Here is an 18657-nt window from a genome sequence, read left to right as displayed (position 1 = left end):
TTCTAAGGAAACTTTCCATAAATAAAAATCCTGCTCATATGTTTTTTTCATTAACAAGCTATCTTAAAATCTTAAGAGCTTCAGTTGACTTGAAAGCTTAATAAAAGGCATCTTTACCTCTTTAGTCGCCACCAGGTGAATCAATTACACCTCTGTAGTGTTAGTATGCATTCTGCTAGGCTATAGTATTGGTTTGAGGTTGGTAAGCATTGTCTCCTTCCCATGAAACTAACTCACAGTAACTGGGTCCAATCTTTCAAAAGATCCAAATATATATTTTTGTAATTTATATTAAAAAAAAAAAGAAAGATTAAAAAAACTGAGACAAGCAATGTGGAAATGTGGAGACCAAAGTCACTAAGAAGAATGTTTGTAAGATACGTTGTGCCAACTCATCCAAGAGCTGCAGTTATTCCAGTGTGGTGAACTGACCGACCAACGTATTAGCACTGCTGTCATTAGCATGGCCAAAAAAAAAAGAAAAGCTAGAGCTGTCACTGAGAGCAACCCAATCAGGTTATGAAAATCAACAGGCAGTCTTAGGCACAAATATGTTTATTGGAAACTCCCTAAGCAAGAGTGCAACACAGCTGGTGCAGTAAAGCACAACACACACTTAGACCAGAGTTCTGCTTGCGCTGTGCTAACCGATGGCAGCTCCGCTGAAGCATAAAGTAACTGAACTAACTGAGCTCATTCAGATGTTTGCTACTGCACAATCTAAGATTGTTCATTTGCATAATATAAGGAACAGTGTAGTAGCTGCTAAATACAGTTTTTTTTTTATTCTAATACCCCAAACCTTGATTTGTGAGTTTCAGTTTCTTTCATCAGAGTTAGTATAGACCCCCACGATCGCACAAGATACCTAAGGATCCTTTGATTCTTCATGGACAAGGTTCACACAGCTGCAGTCCTTTATTGTACATAAAGTATACAAATAGCAAAACACAGCTCAAAGACTTCTCAAGGCCTGACATGCTTATTGATAGAAAACAATCTTCTCACAAATGGAACTGGCATGCCATGAACAAAGATTCATTTTTTTTCTTCAGACATCTATTCATGATAGCTGACAATCATCTCAATATTCTTCAGTATTTTTATTTTCTTAAGTTTATTTATGCCTTCAGTCCTTGTGAAGGTGAAACATCTGGAAAAAATATCTGAGGAGTACACACTGGCTGCTTATCTAATTTAAAATAATTAAATATTTATTTTAATAACTTTTCTTTCTCTCTCTCTAAAAAAAAGATTAAATTTCGTTTCTTAGTGACACATCAACCATTTGAAATAACAGGACACCAACTGCTACAACAGCATCTATAGCACCAAATGAAAACAAGCCGTGATCTTAGATTATTTCTAAGAGAGCGGGGAACTCAAATCCCCTGTTGAAAAAAGGTGAAAATACAGACTTCTGAACAATGCTTTTCCTGCAATATACAGTACCACATAATAGGAGAAAACTAAATGACAGAGTACAAACATCAGACCGCCATCAGTCAGGCAAATGCAGGTATAGAACATTGTGTATTTGTGTCACAATCCTTTTTATCTCTGAAAATCTGCCTCACAAAGCCAGTATCTCACAGTGACACATTTGCAGTCATGTGCTGAAAGACTCTATGGAGTCACTCTCCTTTCTTACAGTCAGCTCTCAGAGTCTCAAGTCCCATCACAGAGTCTGATGCGCAGCGTCGAGCACCTTTTTCCCTCTGGTGAAACGTTCGTTCTTTGTAAAGTTTCACGTTGTATTGCATCATTGTGAGGTCGACCTTGTCAAACGCTGCACACAAAAACATTCACACGCTCGCGCGCGCACACACACAAATGCTTTACAACAGCTGCCAATGGGTTGCATTTGTGATTCAGGCTTAATTGTGACACGTTTAAATAAATCATGTAAAAAGTCATTTTGATCAGAGAGATCGTTCCTTGTCTACCTTTGTGCCACGAGCCAAACTGTGCCCAGGATAAAGTGAAACAACAGCCGAAGGTACAGCTGATGTTTTCCATTAAAACATATGTGGCGACAGACTGTAGAGAATGTAAAAACACTGCTCACGAGCTTCTTGACAGGATTTGAAAAAAAAAAAAGCTTTCTACATTTGGCTTGCTGCTCATTCATTCTGTTATGCTGTGCAGTTCTCCTGCATCGCCCAACACATTGCTTTTTAGTGCTCGTTTGGGTTAGAGCTGTCCTAATATCTAATTTTCCCATTAATGTCACAGCAATGGCAAAAAAGCGCATAGTAACCAAGGCAACGAAAAAAAAACATTATTTCTAACTGCAAAAGGCTACAAATTGCTTTGTTGATGATAGGAAACCAGTCATCTAGCTATCTTGGATTTCTGTTCATAATGAAAAACTTGGTGCATACTACCTAGGCATAAAAAAAACCTACAGATCTTTGGTGTTTGCTTGTTTCAACATGCTGTCCCTATATTAAGAAAAATTGAACTTTAATGGATGATAAATACACCATAATCACAGCCCTGGGTTCAGATCTCTAGTCTGCTGAATACTAGATTGTCTATTTGTGGGGCTACATTAGACTGAAAGCCATTTGCGATGCATGGGCAGTTCACGGGGCACCTCATATAGTTCTAATGCCCTCATAAGGAGCAGTGGCTGACCGTGCTTAATGAGGATTAATGCAGAAGCAGATTGGGGTTTGCGCCTTCCCAGACACACTTCTGCCACAGCATTCCCGCTTGGCTGTTATTGATTGCCCCCACTGAGGGTCCGTGTCCCTGTGCAACCTCGGGGAACAAGTGTTAAATGCAAAGCAAGTGAAAAATAGAGTTTGATGGTGACAAGGAGAGGAGGAGGAAGAGAAATGAGGAAGTGGTGATATGCAGGGTTTAAAGCCCAAGAGAATGGTGAGAATTTGAATAATGAAAAAAAAAAACCATTGCTTTTGACATGGAGCTGTGCTTCCCTAAGTGAGTATTGGTTCTTTATTTATCGTTATGCTGCCAGACAATAAAATAAAACTGCTGGAAATAGTAGAGGTATGAATATAGACTGCTCCTGCATGCCTTAAAGTTTTAGGCCTGGTGCCCTACAAAATGCAGAAGACATCTGTAGATTTAAATGAAACACAGGATGTTGTTTCGTTTCTGGCATGAGGTGCTATCAGATTCCACATTTTGTTTTAAAGTGTGACATATACAATAACACTAGTTTAATTTCATGGTTTGATTGCTGTGACATTTCATGGGATCTCCTCAACCATCTGTCCCATTTCTTTACAACCAAACAATAAATATACTCCAGCATATAGCAACCTGCCAACCGTGTCTCTCATTACGCAGAAAGATTCCAGCGAAAGCTGGCAATATTTTCATCTTCTTTCACAGCCATTAGTAAGACATCTCCTCAGGTTTTCAACATTTTTTTTCTCGTCCCTCTCTGTGGCAATGTCCCATATTCGTAGGTTCCTCGCATACAACACATCTAAATATAGACTTTAATGGCTGCTGAGCAAAATCAAAGAGAAAAAAAACAAAACAGGAATAATGTAGGTGCCACCCGCAGTGTGGGGTTTAAGAGAATAGAAATGCATGAGGCGTTTCACTGTCCACTGGAATGTATACAAGAGTCAGTCAGTCACTGGGAATGGGGGGTGGGCTTGGCGGCTTGGTGAGGGCGTTGGGGGTAGTCTCAGTGGTGGCCACTAGTCATACTGGCCCTTCAGTCAAGCCTTCCAGGGGAAGGGTGGTGGCGTTGTCAGTGGGCTGCGGGTCGTCCTGAGGATGCATGGGCGTGTGCGTGGCGACAGCCAGGCTGGCATAAGGCAGGTGGCAGTCCATGTGCAGGAAGGGGGGGTAGTGCTGGCGGTAGCAAATGTATGCAAACAGCAACCCGATCACTCCTCCAACAAAAGCGTCTGCGAGGCACAAAAACAGATATATTTAAAGGAATGCATGGATAGCTAAGTTTAGCCTGCGTGAAGGAAGTAAAATAACACCTGCAAATAGAATTAGCACAATTAATAAGCCATTGATGTATGTGTTGCAGTGCTTATATTGTAGTTTGGAGTTCGATGAAAGAAACTTGAAAGGGAGAGTAACGAATCTGCTCTGCTGAGCGGTGGCTTCACTTGCCTCAGGACAGGAGGCTGTCTGTGTCACTTTGTCATATGCTGAACAGGCTTGTATTATACCTAGCCACCTTTAAGCTATAATATATCATATAATATCACACTGCCATGGTGAGTATTAAGTCTATATTGCTGCATATAGATCAAAATGACACAGCCAGCTGGTGGCTGAAACAGCTCTAGTAGAGGCTTCTGCCATATCAAAATGATGTTTTTTCCACAGGTCTCCCTTTATTTCGTCCTTCTGGGTGAAATGAAAAAAATACTGCAACATCGATTCCCGCCATTCAACAGCTGTACAGTGCACGAGTTTGCTCACTGAATGTTTCATCGACTGCTGTCAACCGAATTTAATAGACTGTGACTTGATGCGATATATTAGCTGGGCGGCCTCGTTGAGACGGCGTGTGGAAGGCCAGCCTTTTCCCCTCAGAGAACAGAGGGCACATCCAAAGTGAAAAGGAATGGTGAGGAACATTAGTATCTATTGAGAATGGTGCCGCAGCCTGGCTAATGGCAGCTCCCAGCTTGTGTTTACAGTGGGAGCAGATTGAGCCCCCTCAAGTTTAATAGCCCTTTGCGTACTTACAGTTTGCTGAGGAGATTCACGACAAAAAGTCGAGCTAAGAAACACAATGAGGACCCATGCAATGATTGGCTTGTCTTGAACTGCTGTAGGTGCTTTGCTTTCATTGTAAATATATTTTAGTTCCTAAAAAAAGTGGAACATATGGCTCTCTAAAACTAATTAACACCCCATGACAGAACTGTCATCATATTTGCACATGCGCTTTTACACACCTCACCCACATATTCATTCGCTTCCTCTCGCTTCACCCCTCCATCCCAGGTTTTTCTAAGTCTTTTAGTAAATATATGAAGTTAAAACAGAGAAAGAATAATGATGTGGAGAAACATGAAACCTTAACCTTATAATCATAATCTCCTCCCGAAGCTGGTGAATGATATGATGCATCTGATGCAGTTTTCAGGAATTAATCATTATGCAATATCTTAAAGACAGCTCTTTAAGACACAATTTTACGCCTGTTGGACAAACAAGTGAACTTCTTAGTTGGGCTTATCGTACCGGCTGCACTTTTTAGCTTTCTCTCAATTTGTCAGGTGTGATGATGAAGTTAAAGCTTGTTGTGATTATAGGAATACAGCTGTTACAAGCATAGGCCTCATTACTCATCTGCATCTACAATTACAAAAGTGCCTTGAGCAAGGTTGGACTGAACATCAATAATTTCTGGCTGACACGGGCACAAGACTTTTTGTGGCAATAATTCTAATAAATGGAGGAAAATCTCGTGTCTAAGTTGTCAGGCAGACCTTGCCAGTGGTGTTTGTAGTCACAGGTCCGGGACAGTGCAATCATCATGGCGCTGTAAAGAGGCAGCACCATAGCACAGAGACGCCAGCTACGCCCGCGACCTTGATCCGTAAAACACTGCAACTTTCCCGCCAGGTAGAAGGAGGTGAAACCAAGACCTGAGAATGCAACTAGAGGGAAGACAAAGAGAAAGAAAGAGAGACAAATCAACATTGAATGTTATGTTACAACATTCAGATTATCAGTTGATGTCTTGATCTAGGCTCTTGATATAAATACAGTCAGTGAGCCAGTCACACAAGGCTAGTTCAGTTACTTTTAATTCACTATTTTTTTTACATAGCACCAAATCACAACAGTTGCCTCAAGGGGTTTTATATTATAATGTAAAGACCCTAAAATATAAATAATAGAGTGATGTGATACCACTCAGCCAATCAGCTCTGTGCATTCTAGGTGGTAAACACTGACTCTACAGTGTCAATAGCTGAGAGTAAGTTACACATGAAAAGATGGTAGAAAGAAAGGGAGAAATACAGACGATTGTGTGAAAAGCTTAAAAAATTGACAAGGAAGAAAGAAGGAAAAAATTAGGAACGAACAGTGCTGTGCAAAAATGAAAAGTGGACAGTGAAAATAGAGCAATGGGTGAACGCTGGGCCTCTCCAGATGCAATTTGTTGATCTCTAAGATGATGAGGACCTGAAAGAGCAGCTTGTATGTGCTGATCCTTGCACTTTTCAACTGAGTTAGGTTTCTCAGGTATGAGGAAAGTAGCCCTGTGCATCTTGACCACGTTTGGGTCTACACACTTAACCAAGGCAGTTTTCTCCACAGTTGTTATAATGAAAACTAAAGAATTGAGCTCTAGCTTTAAAATCCTTGCAGGACAAGCTAGAGCTCAATTCACTCACAATAAATTTGTGTGTAAATGATCAGTATTTATTCAGGTTTTGACGCACACGTTTGTAAAATAGTTTTACGTGTGGTCAGATTGCTTCTTACTTGTGTGTGGATTGGAGCACGCGCCTGAGAGTCCTAGAAAGTTGCACACAAAATTGGTGTACATATTTGTAAGTTTAAATTTACACTTGTGGAACATATTGTACACATTTGCAACCCTTTTTGCGGCACATTTCTCTCCATAATTAAAAGAGGGGAATAAAGGGAGCCTCTAAAACTGCTCACAACTGTTCAGCTGTGTTGAGATTTATAATGGTTGAGACTTTTCAGTCTGGATAGGAAACAGAAAAGAGGCAATTCGAGATTTTCCGCCCTTTATTCGATTTTTCTGAAGTTAAACACTTAAACTTTTAATGGCGAGAATTTTGAAAAATCATACATATATGTATATAATTAAACATTATGATCATCCAGACCTTTGCTTCAGTAACTTTCTTCTAAGTGGACCTCTTTAAATTTTAGTTAAATACCCCTGCCCTATTGTATGAGCACTTGGCAAGAGTGGGAAGGAAAAACTCCCTTTTAGCAGGAAGGAACCTCCAACAGAACCAGGCTCGGGCAGGGGCAGCCATCTGCCGTGATGGGTTGAGGTTGAGGTGAGTGAGAAAGGACAAAACACAAGCTGTGGAAAAGAGCGAGAGATTAATAACTCCTGATTAAATGTGGAGTGGTGTACAAATACAGAGAGGGAAAAGAGGTGAGTGAAGAAGCCCCAAAAGTAACCTGTCTATATAAAATCATACTACAGATATATTTATGTAGTTTAAAAGGTAAATGAAATTGTACTTATAAGTCACCTTTCTATTCAGCTGAGCAGTCAAAGCAACTTATTACTATAAGTCTCATTTTCACCCTATGACACACAACACTAACATTCACACACACACACATACACATGCTTAAGCATCAGGTTGAGCTTGGACTTCAGTACCTTGCCCAAGGATACTTCAACCTGTGGAGGAGTTAGGGATCGATTCACTGACCAGCTGATCCATCTGTGTAACTGTTGAGCATTTTGGAAAAATGTAATGGAAACTGATAGGAGTTTTGCAGCAGTTTTTCAGAAGTTGAGTATGTGTTTCCACTGCACTTTTACCTGCTTTCAATGTGCATGAATTGAATGATAAAGAAAATGGAAAGAGGTCAAACCTCCAGCAAAACTTGCAATGTACAGATAAACATTTTTTAATTGACCAAGGTGTTTTGGCTTGTGGCCTTCAAGGGATCATCACAATGAGGTCGTTATGATGAGATGTTGTTGGAGTTTTTGACCTCTTCCCACAGCCACCCACTCACAGGTAATTTCACTGAGACTGCAGTCTCTAAACGCTGTGCTGAAACACTCTGCAGGTGCCTAGGAGCAGACGGGAGCAAGCAGAAAACTACACTTACAGAGCTAAGCAGAGCCCACACTCTCAAGGAGACTCATTTAGCAATTTGCATACTCTTGCAAAATGAGGTCTGTTTGCAGCATCAATGTGTGCATCCCACGTGAAATAATTAGCTTCCTAATGACTGAACACTGAACAGCTCTCACCTCAAAACAAGAAAGTCCTGGGTTTGAATCCATGAGTCAGCTGGGGCTTTTCTATATGAGGACTATGTTTGAGTTCTGTGGGAGTTCTCTCTGGGTGCACGGTTTTCCTCCCACAGTCCAAACACGTGCACTGGTAATGGTCTAAATTTGCCGTACATAAGAAAATCATCGGATTAGTGATCCTATGGTAGCACTCACTCACAAAAAGAAGAGAACACACATGTCCCAAATCGTACCACTCGAGAGTGGGTTAGAGTTTATAAATTACACACATACACACAGAAACATACGTTATAGTGAAAAATAAAGCCCCGAGTAAGAAAACAATCGTGACTGAGCTACTCGCCATGCAATGCTGAAGAGACCACCCCTTGTTTTAACTGATGTTGTAGAAAAAGCAGCAGTCTAATTATCAGAATTAAAGGTTTTGTGATGGAGCCATTAATCTTTGCCCTGGCACAGGGTCATTAGTTAACTGCTACAGCAGGCCAAACAGCACCCAGCCTCACCCATCAGATGCCCATTTGTCACTCACCCCACAATCTGGCCCAGAATACTAAGACCAGCAGGACACATGTGCAGCCAGGAGAGAGAGAGAGAAAGCGAGGAAATCCAATGGGGGTAGAAGGAAGAGGCAGAAAGTTCAGCCGTCCCAACAGCTGCCTGTCTTGCTTTCAGGTGATGACTTGGATCCATTAACAATTCTGAATTTTACACTGGACAATTTACACCAGCATAGTGGACAGTTGGTTTAGGCTAATATAAGATTTATTGCTATGTTATTCAATGTTACTTGCATGGGAAGTTATGGAGATATTGTAGTTTTCCTTCATTGCATCCTTATTCAGAATACTTTCCCATATTACATTTTTCTGCGTTTTTTTGTTTGTTTTTTTGCTCTTTTTGTTTTTGCTGGATTGCTCACAATGTATCTTCTTCTTGCTAGCCAGCCAATTTACCCATCAGATGTTAGCAAAAGTTGGATCCTGCTTGAAAAGTAGACTGGGGTAAACTGGGAGCCCAATTAATGCGAGGAAAGATGCAAACACTACAAAGATAATGAAGCTTTGGGTGATATAAAGCAGATTTAAGAGGCTCCCAGAGGAAATTCACACCTGCCCAATATTAACAATGCATTGCACAGAGAGGCTTAGTGGACCCCAAGCTTTAAATTGCGCCAGTATTTGCTATACCTTGTTCTGTATGCAATAACACACTGGACATTGTCAGCATTACCAAAAATGCATTACTTTTGAGCTTTCTAGCTCACTTGAGTTCCTCTGCTCAGAGGTTATGAACAAGCCATCCCCAGCCTAAGCGTTCCTCACTGCCCATCAATCTCACTTCTGGGCAACCTCACCACATTTCCCATCACAGCTCACACCATTTATTTTAATAGCTCTTACTATAGCTAAGACAATTACATTACTCACTGTGAAAGACAGAACCAAATTATCAATAAACCATAGAGTCGGACATTGAAATGTTCAGTCAGCATGGTCTAACTCATATTAGTTCAACAAGACTTTCAATATTATCTTTTCAATTTCTGGAGAGCAGATCACACATCATTTTTGTATTAGTAACAGCAGTAATGTAACACTTCAAAAAGGGTATCATATTGCACAAAGTCATCTTCACTGTTTGAACATGATAAACGTATACATTACTCTGTGCGTTGTACATGCTTTGATTCTTCTCTTCTAAAATCATGACCCAGCTGGAGCAGCCATCTAGTAAACTGCTCTTTCTTGCTATAATCATTCATTCAGAGTGACAGGCACATATCCATTTATGAGAAGGAGGCTGCACAGGTCACCAAACTCACACAACAACTCTCCCTGATTTGTAGCAATTTGCTGCTATAGTTAAATACCAGAGCTTTTTCGTAATATGTGGATTTCATACATAAAATTCTGCAAATGGCCCATTTTAACTGACGTGCAGTCTATAAATCTGAGCAACTGAAGACAATGTTGAAATACTCCAGACAGAAAATAGGGGAACTGTAGATAGAAACAATATTGTCTAACCTTTATTTTTAGAATTCATTGACAGAAACAACAAATGTGAATAAATTAAATCTAACCTGCTGCAAAGCTGAGCCAAAATCGTCTTTTTTATTGCCATAGTACACACAAAGTTTATGTTTGTAGACACAGTAAGTCAACATCTTGAGGATTGCTCTAATAGAAATGCTTTTTCGGCATGAATAATACAATAAGTATGTGCTCTGCCCGGGCTACGTGTAAAGAAGTGCGCAAATACATTTTGTAGATGTAAAATTTGCATATATGACCAAGCTGGGTTATACTTAATTTAATAATGACTGGGATGTTATTGTCTTGTTCAGAAGTGGCAGGAGTCCCTAAGAGGACAGAGGGAAGAGGCCAAGGATGGGGGGGAAACATCATGTTAATGAATCTGTCTCATTCATTTCAAAAGCTTTGAAAAAGTTATTCCCCTGAGACTAAACAGAGATGCCTAATGAGAGTAATGAGTACAGGGTGATTGCCTTTTTTCATCTTCAAACAAACACAAGGTTTGCGCAGAAGTTTCAAGTGAAGAAGGACCAACATTGCACTTTTTCACTTTTTTTAAAGATGGAAATGATGCAAGAAGGTTTTTCTTTTTGGTAAACGTGTTAGAAACTGCATCCACTGGTGCATCCAAAGGAACCGCTCAGCCACATAAATGGAGCTAGCTTGCACAGTCTGCAAGCTAGTTCAGGCAGACTGCTCAAGCTGGACTGCGTCATACACATGCCTTACTCTCCTCGCCTCATACACCAAACTAAGACCTCGAATTTGTTTAGACACCAACATTTCCCATTTCTTTCACTAACATGTGCTGCTCTGTATCGCTGCCTGCTGTTCAGCCCCTCCGTCGCCCCAGCAACCACCTATAGGTTTGAGCCTACAGGCATTTATTTTTTAAATTTGCTTTTTGATTTTTAATTGTAGCTGCATCTTTTTAGAGATGTGGTGCAGCAGAAAAGGCAATAGCAGAGCTGCATGATAAATTGAAATAATGAGATAGAATTTGCTAACTAGGAGTTTTTCTTTAGGCTCTCAAAAGATTTGCACAATTATTTCTTATACAAGAAACGCTCCTGTACCTACTTTGGATTTTGACTGAAGCATTTCAACAGCGGGACAGGTTGCCATGTGATTTGATAGACATTTTTCCTGCAGGTAATTACTTTACGTTTTTATTCAAGTCTATCTATCTATTAAGTTAAAATGTTCAGGACTTTGGTCTGTATAAAAAAGCTGACATTAAACTCAGTTGTAGTTCTGGCAGGACACGGAGTCAAGCTCAGCCAGCAATCTCGGCTTCTTGGCTCTCTGTATCTATTAGCTTGCCATTTCTCCACTGTATTTGGTAGGATGAGCCAGAGACATTGATTACAGTATGTCTGCACTTGGGAGTAAGACTTAATATTATCTTGACTTTCCACATGCATTTATATGTATAACCTGAGGGAGGAGATCATTTTAAACCTTATTTTCTGGCAGTTGCTTCTTTTAACAGATTTATGTCAATTTTTACATCCCTGTGACTCCTGACACTGAACGTATGGCATTCTACCTGTTGATTATTATTAGGTAAAAGTAACTGCCCTGGGATGTAACCAAGATCACTGCCAATCTGCAAGTCTAACTTTCACAAAGATTTTTATCTTTGTTAGAATTAACACAGCAAATGTGCTAATATTAGTATGAGCTCAGAGCAATGCTGAAGTTCAGTCTGAAAGATCTCAGTGGCTGCGGCTGAGCCATTACACCAAACTTATCTACATTCTAGCTTTAAACACTTAACTCATTACTTATTTATGTGTTACTTTATAATGAATTTCCATCAACACCACACTCCAAACTCATATTATTATGCTTCCAATCTCCCAGCCTTCCTCACTCTCTTCTTGTTGTTTTGACTTTTGACCCCAGCAGGAACAAGTGGGACACAACCCTGACTCTCACAGAAGTAATGCATATTAATTAACCACTTGAGCATGGAGACTGTTTCATCCATTAACATACAAAAGCTCAACAGAACCTCCTTATTAGCGCTGTATAATTGCTCCTTCACTCTGCACTGAACTGTGTCTGACTGCGTTATAGCAGAAATAAGAGGACACGCTGCTGCAGCAGCCTAATTCTCCCTAGACATTCAACTAATATGATGGACATGGCAAGCTAAGGCTAATTTAATATAGATAGTTGTGCATAAGTGAAAGAAGCAGGAGCTGGAGATGTGATTAGCTCCATCTCTCAGGATTCATTTAGGAATCGGAGAGACTGTAGATGGTAAGATGGCAGATGGGTTTCAAAAGTGTTTATTAATTGATCATATCTAATGGCTTAATATTCACAAGGGGAGAGTGGTGAGATGAATATGAATATGAAGTAGACAATTAGAGCTAATGCTTTAGGGCCCGGTTGCTTTATCGCTGTGGATATTGGTGCAGCGAATTCAGGGGAGTTGCTATTTATCTGTTTGTTTTTCTTTTTTCTGGAACCTGTCTCCTCCAATTTATGTTATTCTTTTACTTTGCTATGAGGCGAAGAAAAAGAAATCTAATCAGGGGCAACGTGAGCAGCTTTAACAACTTTCAAATGCAATAATAATAGTCTGAGTGTCTGTCGACAAACAGTGGAATCTGATATATATGTATATCTTTGTTCTGGCTATTCTTGATGGATTTCGTTTGCATTTTACCGTGCGTCCTTTAATGACACAAGCTGCATATCTGTGACCTCATTTCTGAGTCTGTGAGTGCAAAACTGTTTATTTTTCCCCTATAGTCTGAGTGTATGTCTTCACACAAGCCAGAGCTGATTTTGTGAGACATCCAGATGCCATTTTAAACAAGGCTCCATTCACTCTCGTCTTCTCTTTGGCCCTATTCTTCTGTCCCACGCCACATTTGTCTGAGTAAAAGCTCTGTAACTTATTCGTGGTCCAACAAGCAATGTCTGGTGAAAAGGGACAGAGACGGGAAATTGGATTTCTTCTGCTCTCTAGATGTGCTAGTGTATGGGCGCTCCCTATGTCCCCAGTCGCACTGTTCTCTCAATCACTTTCTTACTCACTGTGCAACAACATAAGGCTATTAGAGCTGTCGCATAGATGAATGTAATCCATGCTCAGTGCTGCGGTGAATTACAGAGCATCGTCCCTCTTTGCCATGTCTAATGGGACAAAGCCAACACTTCAAAGCCTTTCTTTAAAGCAGGTGTTTGAGAGGTTGTAAGCATTAGACTTTAGCATTATTACTATAAATATGTATTTCAAATAAATCTGGGCTGTGAAATTACATCATTGAATTCACATGGTCTTGGCATGTAACACACAAAAGCCCAGTGATCTCATGTTTGATTAGGAGCCTGCTGTAAACATTCACACTGACAGCAGGATGACAATTAAACAAATTTCCCAAGCATTTCAGAAGCAGAGCGTTTCTTGTACATATGCCCAATATACCTCAATAATAATTCGAATAATTCTCATTTGGTTTCATTAGAATCTTTAAAAAAAAAGAAGAAGAGGTGTTTAAGATGCATCATGCATTTTCAGCTCTTTTCACTACTGTGACAAATAACTGTTTCGGTAGGATGCAACAATTTGCTTATTTGCACATTCCTGCAGTACAAATGATTACTGCGTAATTACCTTGTCAACTCTGAATGAGGATGTAGAGTAGAAATGTAATGAAAATGCAGAAGCAAGCAAAACAAAATACATTTCATGCATGTCACAGCGGTAGCAAAGCACACAAAGATGCTTTCTTTAATTTCGCAAAACAGATATTGTGATGTGCAAAAGTCTTGAGCCACCCCTTGTTTCTTCCAAGCAGCCAGACTTTCTTGCAATTTTTTATATCTTGAGTAATAGTTCTCCAGGCTCCTGCCACTTAACACTGACGTATGACTCATTCAAACATGAAAAAGGCACCTAACTCAAGGGAGGAACCAGTGCTGTGTCACATAACAGACAACTTAGCAAAGAACCCGTTTTAAATTCCATCTTTAGGCACTTTTAAATGAGGAGAAACACCGGAACAAAACACCGTAAAAAAATAAAAACCCAAAACACCAAAGCCATGCCGTCACATTTTTGTTCAGTGCTGGCAAGACCATTAATAGATCTTTGCAAAGATGTATCTTCTTGATTAAAGCCTTTACATCCCAGATGCACCACGCTATGCCAAGAGTTTATTCAGCATCTGTGTGGCCTCCAGCAAATGTTCCATGGATACCGCTTAACATTCGTCTGCTGGACAACAGGAAAACATTTGAATTATTTAACATACTGCTGAAGTGAAAACAGCTTGGAGGATAAGATTTTGTGTGTCCTAAGCCGGAATGCACAGCTGAGCACAGCAGGATGTCAGATCAAACGGTGGGTGTGCATTCAACTCTTACTTAGGGTGCGCAAATTGAATGAAACTGATTGCTACATGTTGTAATTACCATGAAAGAGAGAGAGCAACAAGATACACCTCATACATACAGCAGCCAGTCAGTCATAGATTTTGTTTCTACTTGGTGAAATGTTGCTCAGAGCACCATGCCGTTTTAATGAGTGTCTGATATCTTCTGGCATTGTGTTGCAACTTCTGGTGGTGATTTATGTCAATCGCCTTGTGATACTCACAGGAGGAATGACTGCTGGGGAAGCTCTTGCGCCCCTCGGAGACTACCGCCGGCTCCCCAGTGCAAAGCATCTTTGCATTCATTTGCCCATCTGGGAAACAACGCTGTAAGTAGTCTGGCCTCGGTCTGAAAATCAAACAATACCATCGACGGGAAGAATTTCATTTTACTTGTCAAGAGTGAAAAAGGGATCTCATGTGGCAAGGGCCAAGAGCCTAACATTTAGCATTACTGACACTGCCTTTAAAAAAACATGGGCTTGTTTAACGTACCTGCCAACAATCAACTTGATAGTATTTGTGAAGACTCCGTTTAGAGCAAGAGCCAGGGATACAGCTGGAGGAAGAGAGACACATAACTGAACATTTTACAGTGTTGGGGTACTAAGACTGACATTTTTCAGCATCTGTAGGACTAATTGAAACCATCACGCTGCAGTAAATCATTCATTCTGTCAGTGTGACAAAGATTCGGGCAGGTTTACTTCTCCTCTGATATAATATAGCAATAAAACATCGATGGGAATTTCCCTTGCAGGTGGACACATGGTTGTTAGGGTCGTGTGTGAGCAGCAACAGTAGCGAGTAGGACTGACAAATGTATGCTTAGCTACCCTGTGAGACTCGTGGTGCTTTGAGCTACCATAAATGCCCCATCTCGCTTTTGTTTTAGGAGTGTGGGTAAATTGCCGTGGACCAAATACAACAGATGTCTGTCAGATCAAATCCAGCAATAAGCTTTCTCATCTCACAGTAGTGATAAAATTTTAGGTTCAGTCAAGGCTCGGGGCATAGGGTGTCTTGTTCGATCATCTCAGGATTACATCTTTGTCTCTTTTGCAGATGAAGTGGTCATGACAGCTTCATGAAGCAGCAACATTCAGATTTATGCAGCCGGGTGTTAGAATAAGAATGAGGACCTCAAACTGAAGCCGTGGCTATCAACTGGGTCGGCAATGAGTTTGCGAGATAGCCTTAAATAGAGCCACTGCTCTTCCACCAATACAATGAGACACGTGCCTTGCTTTTGAGCATGTCTATTCTATAGATGGACATCTAGCAGGTGAGAAGTTGGCTGAGAAAAGCTTCGACAAAGACTTAGAAAAGCTGGAAAACATGGGCAAGGGTAAGCCCTATTGCACACCAACAAAACTTAGGTAAGCAGTAAAAAATAGATCATTTGAATATAATGTCTAAGTTTAGTAACAGTATTAGTACTAAATACAAAGGGTGAGATTGATGTGTTACTTGTTAGATTTGAAAATGTGATAAAAGTGAAGAAAGAATCCTCACAGAAAAACTGACATAAGCGCATCCTTTTAGAGCCTAGTCTGACTGTGAAGCAATTCCTGCTTTATTAAACATCCATGATGGGGAACAGGAAAACTCCAATAGGTTGACAGGTAGGTGTTATACTGCAAATGTATGTTCATTTAATTAGCTGTAAAGAAAACCACCGGGACTCATCATTAGTACCCTGACCTCATAGGTTCATCCCAGTAGTCCGCAGTGGAAATGAGTCCATTCACCCTACCACCAAAACACACATGAATTATCTTCCTGAGTGGCTAACAGGAGCACAGATTCAGTATTATTTCACAGCTGGATAATTTGGGCAAACCAGTGCAGATCAAATGAAATCCCAGAATGAGGCACATACCGTCTCGGCAGGGACGTTAAATTGCAGCGCGTTTCCCTCATCCTTTGTCAGATCTCTGTCAGGATAAAACTATTGCTCCACTCCAACTCCCTAACATGTTAGGAAATCCTTTTTGGTGCTTGCTGACGGTCATTATTGCACTAATGATTTTTTTGCTGACCTATAGCCAAACGTAACGCTGACACAGTTTGACAGTTTGTGTTTTGCGCTTAATGCCCATTTAACTCCTGCTACACAATAAGCAGATTTCTGCTGATGAAAGTGGTTGCTATAAATATAATGTGCATCTAGTGCGGTGGACTGCCATATGGCACGCATGTATATTCCCACCCTGCAACTCTGTCCTTCCAGTTCGGCCAAAATTCACCTCACATCCACTAATTAATCTTGAAGGGTCCGAGAGGAGCTTGCATGATTAGCCATTTTTTAGCCCACCATGAGGGATCCTAATATATTCATCCCCCTAATATAGTATTCATCCGGCACCAGTCCCTATGCCAAATAGGTCTACTTACATTTGGATTGGGGCTATGCCTCTGCAAACCAAATCTGGTCGCATTCATATGCATATACCCTAGAGTTTGCCCCAATGATTACTCTAAGGCACAGTTTCAGGAAATTAGTAGCCTCATGAATAAAGATAGGACTGCGGCCGTTACATTAGCAAAGACCCTCTCTTTCAGCTCTTACAGAAAAACAAGGTGATTTGTGGGATTTGACGAAATCACCGATTGTTTAAATCGATTGTCATATCCTTAATATATTGCTACCCTCTAAATCTTCTCTCTTTTTAACAGCACAGGTGTTCAAACATAGAGCCTCGTTTTTTATATAGTACTTTCATAACTAGATGCTGATGCTTTGACACATGAGCGTAAACACAAATGCATTCTTGTACTCTGCTGGAAGATTGATCCCCATACACACAGTAAAAAACATAAGTAAATAAGAACGTCACTATATGTGTGGTATGGGATCTCACACTCAGATGCTGAGCAATATTATTCATTCTTTGTCACCAAAAACACACATAAAGAAATCATTACAGGATCATCTGCCGTTCTCCGAGAGTCGTATATAATATAATCAAACTTCCAAGATGGCATCGTTGTATCCTCACTGAGATAATCACGTAATTAAGCAGCATGACTTTGGGAATGATAAAGGATTATTAGACAACTCTAAAAAGAAAAACAATCCTTTTCACTCCAAAGAAAATGAGGCAAAGAGGCAGTGTGTTAGTAGATTGCACTGTATCAAACATTAAAACCCAGTACATTAGAAAAACTAATTTCCATTGGTACTCGGGAAATCTAACTCAAAACCCACAAATTATGAAAGTTCAATTAAATCTGTCTGAAAATTTGATTTATAGATTCAGAGTTAGAGGACCCTCAGGGACTGCTTGAAACCCCATAAATTAGCAAGAATATGAGGACAGCTACTTTTCGGTGATTTTAGTTTGGCATGAAAAATAAATTGGTCTGTAGGTAAAGCTACTTTTTAACCACAGACCCAGTTGAACAGCTGCTTTCCTTTTCTTTCTCATTCAGTCTTGCGGAAGAATTGGTTCAAAGCTACTTTCAGTAATGTGATCATGTAGAAACTTGTCAAAATAATGGGCTTCCTTTTAGTCTTTGTTCTTCGGCGTGATGCTGCTTTCTCGTTCAGCTTCTAGGAGTGCCTCTCTGCAGGCAGTAATGGGCCTGTTTAGTTCTACACAACACTGTAATCTCGGGACCGATGCACTGAGCTACGCTCGCTCCCCCCATTCATCTTTGGGAGAATCTTTAATTGGATTTGTGTTAAACTTTCTTAATGCTGTCTGATGTGCCAAAGCCTCTGCAGGCCTCTGGACCCAGTGGAAAATGGCATATCAGTGCGGAGGAAACGCTCAGATGTTGCCTGATAGAACAAACAGCATAAAATTTCAATTGGTAAATACTCGTGGTTGCTGTGATTAAGATCAATTTGTGCAGTACCAGCAAACACAAAGATCTGCACCGTTAAGTAAAACCAGGTCGAACTGTGGAAAGATCAAACGGATTAAAGAAACAGACATTTTTTAATAGTTATTTTACAAGAAATCCAAACCACACAGTATTACACTACATGCAATATAAATGTCAGTTGAAGACTTCTAATGGGCTAGATTACACTGACAATAATCAGCAACAAATTTGTGACATTTCAAACAAATAACTCCACGAACCTAAACAAGCCTCTTTTATCTCTGTCTTGTCCGTCCTCTGAATTATCTTCACCACAAATATCACTGCCAGTGGAGTAAGGAATGAAATTGCCTGTAAGGAAATAAAGACAGTGACAAATATATGGTTATTACTGTGACATTAGAGATGTACTACAGCACTCTATTAGGTCTTTTTTTTT

At 40.2% G+C, this 18657-nt stretch overlaps 1 protein-coding gene across 2 annotated transcripts in view; it reads right to left on the bottom strand.

Annotated features, from left to right (window-relative positions):
• Positions 1-559: 559 nt before the first annotated feature.
• The window catches only part of plpp4 (phospholipid phosphatase 4), a 49144-nt gene continuing 31046 nt past the window's right edge, over positions 560-18657 (bottom strand). For both annotated transcript variants that reach the window (XM_082557757.1, XM_082557758.1), the window contains exons 3-7: positions 18479-18569; positions 14880-14943; positions 14609-14733; positions 5448-5618; positions 560-3896 (exon numbers count right to left, since the gene is read on the bottom strand). In XM_082557757.1, coding sequence (XP_082413883.1) covers positions 3688-3896; positions 5448-5618; positions 14609-14733; positions 14880-14943; positions 18479-18569 — 660 coding nt within the window. In that variant the 3' untranslated portion in view covers positions 560-3687. The remainder of the gene's footprint in view (positions 3897-5447; positions 5619-14608; positions 14734-14879; positions 14944-18478; positions 18570-18657) is intronic.

The sequence above is a fragment of the Aulonocara stuartgranti genome (assembly GCF_965226115.1).
Source record: "Aulonocara stuartgranti genome assembly, chromosome: 13".
Classification (NCBI taxonomy): domain Eukaryota; kingdom Metazoa; phylum Chordata; class Actinopteri; order Cichliformes; family Cichlidae; genus Aulonocara; species Aulonocara stuartgranti.
The sequence above is the reverse complement of the archived record's forward strand: the minus strand, read 5'-3'. Positions and strand labels throughout refer to the sequence as shown.